The sequence below is a fragment of the Littorina saxatilis genome, linkage group LG1, assembly GCF_037325665.1.
Source record: "Littorina saxatilis isolate snail1 linkage group LG1, US_GU_Lsax_2.0, whole genome shotgun sequence".
NCBI lineage: Eukaryota > Metazoa > Mollusca > Gastropoda > Littorinimorpha > Littorinidae > Littorina > Littorina saxatilis.
In genome coordinates this window covers 13,842,365-13,851,799 of record NC_090245.1, presented here as the reverse complement: position 1 = coordinate 13,851,799, position 9,435 = coordinate 13,842,365, and the positions used below count along the sequence as shown (strand labels likewise).

General features: G+C 39.3%; 1 protein-coding gene across 2 annotated transcripts in view; it reads left to right on the top strand.

Moving 5' to 3' along the window:
- LOC138962352 (beta-1,3-glucan-binding protein-like) overlaps window positions 1-5,906 on the top strand; it is a 20,726-nt gene extending 14,820 nt beyond the window's left edge. For both annotated transcript variants that reach the window (XM_070334146.1, XM_070334136.1), the window contains exons 9-10: window positions 5,134-5,260; window positions 5,627-5,906. In XM_070334146.1, coding sequence (XP_070190247.1) covers window positions 5,134-5,260; window positions 5,627-5,827 — 328 coding nt within the window. In that variant the 3' untranslated portion in view covers window positions 5,828-5,906. The remainder of the gene's footprint in view (window positions 1-5,133; window positions 5,261-5,626) is intronic.
- Window positions 5,907-9,435: the final 3,529 nt, after the last annotated feature.

Below are 9,435 nucleotides of genomic sequence, written 5' to 3'. Positions count from 1 at the left end.
CTCGGCCTACATTCGCAACGTGCGTGGAACTCCCACCCGTGCAGGAAACAGCGAATAGGGGCGTGGCCAAGGCTATGACAATGCAAACAAACAAGACACACAAGCACATGACAAAAACACACCTGATGTAAATAATGTTGCAACAGCAAATAAGGACAAATTGAATACTTCTTTTTCATTTCTTTGTTGGAATATAAATGGGTTGATTGCCAAGCTAACTGACCCTGATTTTGTTGATTACATAACTTCTTTTGATGTTTGCTTTTTGTCTGAAACCTTTACTTTGCCAAGCTTTGACTTCAGTACCTATTTTAGTGATTTCATTGTTCTTCATTCACCAGGTGTGAAACTGACCAAGATGGGCCATGTTTCTGGTGGAACTGTTATGTTGATTCGTAAATGTCTGTCGGATTTTGTTGAGACTATTGATACCAAGAGTGAAAATGTTTTGTGCGTAAAACTTTCAAAAGAATTGTTTGGTTGTGAGAAAGACATGATGTTTATTGGTCTGTATAATCATCCAGTGGGCAGTGTGTACTATGATAAAAAAGATTATGATTGTACTCTAGAAATGCTAGAACAGTTTATTTTGTCTTTAATGGAAGCTGGCAGGGATGTGTACTATTTACTTGGAGGTGATTTGAACGCCCGAATAGGGGATTGGTGTCTTGAATGTGTTGATGAAGAAGATGACGATGAGGATGGTAATGTTTTTGAAAGAAAATCACAAGATGTTTTGACAAATAACTTTGGTAAAATACTGATTCAGTTTTGCTGCATGTTTCACCTTGTACCTCTGCATGGATTAGTACAACCAGGTTTCGATGATAAATTCACTTTTGTGTCTGAAAGAGGAAATAGTACTATTGATCACTTTTTGTCTTCAGTTGATTTTGTTGAATATGTAAATATGTTTTCTGTTGTCAACCGCATTGAGTCTCATCATATGCCTGTTCGGCTAGATGTGTGTGCTGCCCTAAAAATTGACGCTGATGTAGACAGTGAGAATAAGACTAGTTCAGAGAAACTGACTTGGGATTCCTCCAAAGCTGGGGTATTTTTAGATTTTCTTTCTTCACGTGAAGGTCAAACTGCCATCGATGACGCTGCTGCATGTATTGATGATAACTCTGACGCTGCCTTGACAATGTTTGTAAACACGCTTTTAGAAGCGGGTCGGTGCATGCGACGCACGGTGTTTTTTGGAGGCCGTCAGCGTCGTACGAGCCGATGGTTTGACACAGAGTGTAGGGAGGGAAAACGTGAAGTTAATAGATTACTTAGTCGGTACTCTCGCACTAGAAAGGTTGAGGATAAACTACAGTATTTGCAAAAAAGATCTGAATATCAAAATATGATAAAAGAGAAAAAGAAAGCACATAGAAAATCAGTACAAGATTCTTTACTAGAAAACAGAAAAAATCCTTCCATGTTCTGGTCAACGGTAAAGCGGTCTCGCCCAAGGGAGAGAAACCGTGCTACTATAAATATCGATGTCTGGAAAGATCACTTTGAAAACATTTTGGGACAGCACACAGCTTCAACGCCTGAACAAAACGAAAATGTAATAAATGAAGAAAGTGAGGAAGATGTACATATTTATGAATTGGATGAACAAATTTCGTTAGCTGAGGTAAAACAAGCCATTCGAAAATTAAAAGCAGGGAAAGCTTCTGGTATTGATGAAATACCAGCAGAATTTCTAAAAGCAGCTGAGGATATTGTTGCCCCTTTTCTCACTAAGTTCTTTAACCGTGTTTATGACACTGGTGTGTTTCCTAAACAATGGAGTCAGTCCGTGATAGTTCCTTTACTGAAAAAGGGTGATGTAAATAATCCTGGAAATTATAGGGGCATTTCCCTCCTGAGTACTATTAGTAAAGTTTTTACTTCCATCCTAAATAGGCGTCTGTATAAATGGGCAGAGAGTGAACACAAGATATGTGAAGAACAAGCTGGTTTTCGAAAAAACTATTCAACTATTGATCATCTTTTTACACTTGTGACTATGATTAAGAAATGTCTGTATGGACAAAGGAGAAGTAAACTGTACGTTGCTTTTATTGATTATTTGAAAGCTTTCGATTCTGTAGACAGGGATAGTTTGTGGGTCGTTCTTCAAAAAATAAAAACTTCGACGAAAATGCTCCGTATGCTACAAGGGATTTATGATTCTGTCCAGTCATGTGTAAGATGGGGCCCTGAAGTGTCTGACTTTTTTGATTGCCCTGCCGGGGTGAAACAAGGCTGCATGTTGTCTCCCCTGATTTTTTCCCTGTTAATTACTGAAGTAGCCGATAAAGTAACCTCAAATGGAAGGCATGGTGTTCAGTTTTTGCCTGGATTACAAGAAATTTTTTTGCTTCTTTTTGCTGACGATATTTGTTTGATTTCTACAACACCTGTTGGACTACAAAACCAATTGAACAATCTTGAACAAGCCTCCTCTGCCCTTGGCCTCAGTGTAAATTTAAAGAAAACAAAAGTAATGGTTTTTCGGAAAGGCGGTCATCTATCTAAGACAGAAAAATGGTTTTATCAAGGTAAACCTATGGATGTTGTAAACAGTTATAAATATTTGGGTGTCACATTGACAACAAAATTATCATTTGACATTGCTTTAGAAGAATTTGCAGGCAGAGCCAAGGGAAAAGTGGTAGAAATCATGAAAACAATGTGGAGCTTAGGTAGCATGGATGTTAGTGTATTTTTTAAATTGTTTGATGCGCTAGTAAAACCTATGCTTTTGTACGCCTCTGAAATATGGGGTATCACATGCTTTCGTTCTGTTGAATCTCCGCATTTGTTTGCTTGTAAAAGATTTTTGAATGTTTTACCAAGAACTCCAAACGCGATGGCATATGGAGAACTCGGTCGTTTCCCTTTATTCATTGACAGTACTGTCAGTGTTATCAGGTACTGGCTAAAGCTGCAGAACATGTTTTTGGTTAGATTACCTAGACAAGCGTACGAGATGGATAAAAAAAGATTTTCAAGGTTACCCGGAAATGAGGTTGATTTGCAAAATTGGGCTTGCTCGGTAAAGCGTTGTTTGGATATGTGTGGGTTTTCCTTTGTATGGCTGAATGGTGGTGTTGTTCATGAAAAAGCTTTTCTGCGTGCGTTTAGACAGCGTTTGATTGACTGCTATAAGCAGGAATGGTTTGGTAAGATAATGGAAAGTGATAGATTTTCAACGTATAGTTCGTTCAAGTCTTTATTGCAGCCGGAAAAATACCTAACAGATATCACACTTACTAAATTTAGAAACATTTTTGTCAAACTACGCCTAGGTATTATTGACCTGAGTGGAAACAAACGCTATAGTGCTGTACCAAACACGTGCCCGTTTTGTCCTGCTGTGGAAAACGAAATACATTTTCTGCTACATTGCCCAAAATACCAGGATTTACGTGTAAAATATATTTTGAAATATTTCACTGACAATGTACATGTACCACCCTTGATTTTTCTGCTACAAAATGAGAGTATATACATTAATAGAGCTGTAGCCATGTATTGTTATTATGCCATGAAAACACGTGATGAAGAAATTTCAAACAGGCAATTGTTGCTATGACTGATACTTTGAGACAAAATTTGTAAATTTTCGTGCCACGATATATATTTCTCTTGTTTCTGTACAACCATGAAATTTTGTTGTGGATTTTTATTCCTATTTTTTCCTGTGTCTTTTGTAAACCCCCATGCGTATATGCCGGTGGCCTCGCATTAAATTTCCTGAGTTCCTGAGTTCCTGAGTTCTCTTTCTCTCTCTCTCTCTCGCTCTCTCGCTCTCTCTCTCTCTATTATACACACACACACACACACACACACACGCACGCACACACACACACACACACACACACACACACACACACACACACACACACACACACACACCACTCTACTCTTGACAGATCAACGTACCTAAATTCCCCTCAGTGGATTTGAACTGTGTCTGCGAACGTAGATTTCTTCAGAAAAGGATCCAAAGCTTAAAGCCACACTCAGCTTCACGTAAACCATCAGTTTCTGGTCACATACACTGGCAGGCTTTTTCACACAGTACAAACACCCTTCCGCTTGGGAACATCCTAGGTGCCCTCTGTAAAGAGCGAGTATTTGCGAGTATTTTTCAAAGAATTTATTTCGTGCAGCCAGAATGGATTTACAATGAGACAAATCGGACGCCTCGTTTTGGCGCTAGAACTAACTTTTAAAATCTAATTAATAAATGGCAACTTGTTACCCAAACATTTTTAAATCCTAACAGAAATCTTGTTTCATTAAGACAATATAAGTTTTGAAAGTTTGAAAAAAGGGAGCCCGGAAGGTCGTGTTTCCCAAGAAGACGAAGTTTCTGCATAGCAGTTTGCTTCTTTGAAGCCAATCGCCGCCGATAAGTTTGCGTGACTCACAGTCGTTGGTTGCATTTTAGATTCAGAGGTACACAATAACGTGCTATTGCAGATCCTGCGAGTCGCATTGAAATCACAAACTGACGACTAAATTGTGAAAAAAAAGGAAAGTGGATCACACGGGTTCATGATGGCTCAGGGGTTAGATTAACCGCGAAAACAGGTGTGTGGTTTACGCGAGCTTAAATAGCCATTTAAACGAACTGTGTCTTGTAACGCTATTAAATGCTATTGCATGTGTTTTCCATAAGGTTATAACTGCTTTTTTTCGTGGAAAGATTTAAATCGTTCTGTAAACCATTTGAGGTAGACTGGGGCTTTAAACAAAACATCTCGTTTGATTCAAGCAAGGGCCTTCTCTGGAAAGTATTTCTATTTGAATGAAAAACAACGATCCATTGACATAAATGCACACAGATAATATGGTATCGTAATATGTAGCCTGTCAGATTTGGTTTTAGTTCCTTTATTGACTCTAACTCATCAGATGGCCTTTGCCATCTTAGAGGAAGTAACATCCACGGATAGTGATCACCAGCTGTCCTTATTATTCTGTCTTTGGTGTATTCTGTTCGTCCATTTTAAAGACCGTTAGGTCAAAGTTCTGGTGAAGTTTTTGTGTGTGTTTTTTTCTCTGTATAATCACACGTTCCATACACTCACCTTTTTCTGTTTTATTATTTTTATTTTTGATATTGACCTTGTTGCACAGACTTGGCATTGACAACCACACCATAAAGGCCTTCATAACGCCGCCTCAAGGTCACTGGCATGAAGGTCATTTGCAAGGTGACAACATCTGGGCCAGTGGGGGCAAGGACGCGCCATTTGACCGCCCGGTGAGTGAGTTGTCATGGTAACTGGAGTGATATGTGAAATATTCACCCGTTGTTCTTTCTCAGGCACAAGCGTTCTGAACTAGCCTAGCCGAGTTCGACATCTTGTAGTTCTAGGGAAAGCGTATTTTCTTCTTGCTGTTTCAAAAGTTCTGAGGACACTTTGGCAGAATATGTCTGTTATATTAAACGCACTTTGGAGTCGGTACGACCACTCTATCCAATATAATGATGTTCTTGTGCAACGCTTCCTTGTATAGATATAACCAAAGTCAACAAACACTTGTTTAAACCGATTTTGTTCTTGTAGTGTTTATACTCCTATGTCTTATGAACTGAACCGCTGATTTGTTTCCACCATTTTTGCAGTTCAAACTGATCCTGAACGTGGCAGTCGGCGGTAAGTTTTTCAATGAGGGGTTCAAAAACTACCCGTACCCCCAACCCTGGCACGACGCTTACGCCAACAAGAGCATGGAGTTTTGGGCAAACAGACATCTATGGCAACCCACGTGGCATGGGGAAGACGTCGCCATGAAAGTCAAGTCCGTTAAAATGGTTCAGTATTGAGATTACTTTCGAGACTGAAATTGATTGAGTGTTCCAGTTTGAAGTTTTCTCCTTTAAAATTAAAGTACTGTGACATATTCGGTATCTGTGTCAAATTTTGACTTTAAGATTTGCAATGTGTTTGCAGGTGTGCGGATGTCCATGTCCATACCTTAAAACACGCACATTCACACACACACACATATATATACACAAGCACACACACACACTCTCAAACACGCACGCACACAGACGTACACACACACACATACACACACACACACACACACACACACACACACACACGCAAACAAATTCACTTACACACGCACGCATGCACTTGATGATGTAACAATTAAGCAAATGAAATGCGCCAAGCACGTTAAACATCAGACAGACACAAGAAACTAATGTGAGTAAGACTAGTAGTTTTATGATGGTGCGAGGGAAAAGGTGAAAGCGAGCAAGGATACGATCAAAAGATACAATAAGGCCATAATGACCACCAAGCGTGTATAGTTTTATGAAATGTATTGAACAAAGGTATACATGTGAATAACACCGACAACAAAATAAATTCCCAAAAACATATACGCCTCCATTTCTGTGAAACAGCTGCCACGAAAAAATGCACACAACTTCCAGATGGTTTCAGTTACCATTTATTTGAATAGTACGCACACAAAAATAATAAGATTTGTACAGCAATCAAGTTCAGAGTTTTGTCTTGAAGTTTTAAACGTTAAAATACAAGCGCCTACAACGTCGCATACTTTGCAGTAGGTTAAATGCATGCAAATGCTCCCGAAAACAAAAAAGAGTACAACAAAAATATATTTTAAAAATACAATTAGCTTGCTTTGTTACACACCACCATGGGAACCTGCAGTCATTCAAACGACACTGCTGTAGTTGTTTCCCTAATTCTGTACTACATTGTGCTAAAAAAAAAAGTGTACACTGTAAAACTTTTTTTTTAAATGAACAAAACACACATTTTGAAAATACAAAGAGCAAAATAGTCAAAAGCAAAGCAAAGACAAACGAACGAAGCAATATCACAAACAGGAAAAAGGAAAAAGGAAGAAAGAAAGTTAAGAAACTATCGCTGCATATTTATGATTTAGCCACTGCATATCGTTGCTTGCTGTTTGAAAGAAGAAAAAAAGCTTGAGTTTTTCAAAAGCTGACATTTCCCCGCCAAAAGAGACAGCATCACACGCTTCACACTTCAGTACAGCTTAAGGGCAAAATATACCTGCGCCGTTTCAGCGGCACAGACGACGCACTGCATATTATTGATGCTGCGATAAGGATTATGACGAGTACTTGGCCTGTTTTCCTTTCACGCAACGTGTAGCGGACTGGGATAATCTGCAGTGCGTCGGCTGTCCTGCTGAAGTTACATAGGTGAGCGCCAGGCCTTACGAGAACGACACGTCTGTCATGTTTTCGGCGAAAGGAAAATATATTGATTTCCACGAGCCAACTAAAATCCGTAAACTCTATCACTGGTTACTTTAATACCTTCTTTTGTAGCCATAACTTACATAAGATGCGAAAGAAAACGTGCTCTTCTATTCAACATAGGATCACCCCTTCCGGTGTTAACGATTATGCTCACCATCTTCGCCTTGGCAAGGCTTTTACATGTGATAAGACCGCCCATGCACTTGCATGGACAAATAACAACAAGTTTACAAAAAAGATAACTTTTTAACAAAGTGGGATTTTTGTGGGTGATGAATATTTGTGTGTGTGTCAATCTGCAAGTGGAGGGATGACCTCCCTCATGCAAAATCCTTGGGCAGATCTGAGGGCGTAAGCCGAAACGTTTTCACGGAAAACACTGTGCTTTCAAAGTGTCTGTGTCGACAACAGTGAAAACAAACAACATAATATGCAGGCAAAACTTTCAATATGAAGAGTAACTATTAAGAAAGAGCAAAACCTCCTGAGTTGAGTGAACCCCAAGCTTTTAAAAGTATTAAAACACAAGACAATACAGTTAATAAAACACATTTTTTTAAAGAACAACTCTATTGTAAACGCCCACATTTCTATTTACATGTTTATCATAGTTATTCATTTTGCAGTTATTTGTAACTTAAGTGAAAAAATATGTGTGCTTGCGAACAATTTACATGAATGTTTGGAAACTATTGCATTTGTTCCAGCTACCAACCTTTCAAATTGCCTTCTTTGGTCGTGTCACTGAGTGTGTGTGTGTGTGTGTGTGTGTGTGTGTGTGTGTATGTGTGCGCGTTCGTGCGTGCGTGCGTGCGTGCGTTAGTGTGTGTGTGCGTGCGTACGTGCGTGCGTGCGTGCGTTAGTGTGTGTGTGTGTGCGTACGTTAGTGTGTGTGTGTGTGTGTGTGTGTGTGCGTGTGTGCGTGCGTGCGTGGGTGCGTGCGTTAGTGTGTGTGTGTGTGTGTGCGCGTGCGTCTGAGCAAAAGTCTGTGCTTTCCTAGGCGTCTGTTTGTCTGGCCGGGCGCGTGTATGTGTCTGTGTCTGTGTCTGTGAGATTGTGCCCGTACTTTATGATTAAAGCTATGTTTCCACATGAACACAACAACGTATCCAATCCGAAACGGTCATGACGTCCATTTTTCCAAGCGAAAAACTGTGTACGTGTTATCCCATGCTCACAACTTTTGCAATCAAAAAAATCAGTCGTCGCCTCTTTTTCTGTAAACACAATAACCCCGTAGAAACGATCTTATTCACACCATCTTTTTTATATTTAGTCAAGTTTTGACTAAATATTTTAACATCGAGGGGGAATCGAAACGAGGGTCGTGGTGTATGTGCGTGTGTGTGTGCGTGTGTGTGTGTGTCTGTGTGTGTGTGTGTGTGTGTAGAGCGATTCAGACTAAACTACTGGACCGATCTTTATGAAATTTGACATGAGAGTTCCTGGGTATGAAATCCCCGAACGTTTTTTTCATTTTTTTGATAAATGTCTTTGATGACGTCACATCCGGCTTTTCGTGAAAGTTGAGGCGGCACTGTCACGCTCTCATTTTTCAACCAAATTGGTTGAAATTTTGGTCAAGTACTCTTCGACAAAGCCCGGGGTTCGGTATTGCATTTCAGCTTGGTGGCTTAAAAATTAATTAATGACTTTGGTCATTAAACATCGGAAAATTGTAAAAAAAAATAAAAATTTATAAAACGATCCAAATTTACGTTTATCTTATTCTCCATCATTTGCTGATTCCAAAAACATATAAATATGTTATATTTGGATTAAAAACAAGCTCTGAAAATTAAATATATAAAAATTATTATTAAAATTAAATTGTCCAAATCAATTTAAAAACACTTTCATCTTATTCCTTGTCGGTTCCTGATTCCAAAAACATATGGATATGATATGTTTGGATTAAAAACACGCTCAGAAAGTTAAAACAAAGAGAGGTACAGAAAAGCGTGCTATCCTTCTCAGCGCAACGAATACCCCGCTCTTCTTGTCAATTCCACGTGCACTGCCTTTGCCACGGGCGGTGGAGTGACGATGCTACGAGTATACGGTCTTGCTGCGTTGCGTTGCGTTCAGTTTCATTCTGTGAGTTCGACAGCTACTTGACTAAATATTGTATTTTCGCTTTACGCGACTTGTTTTTGTTT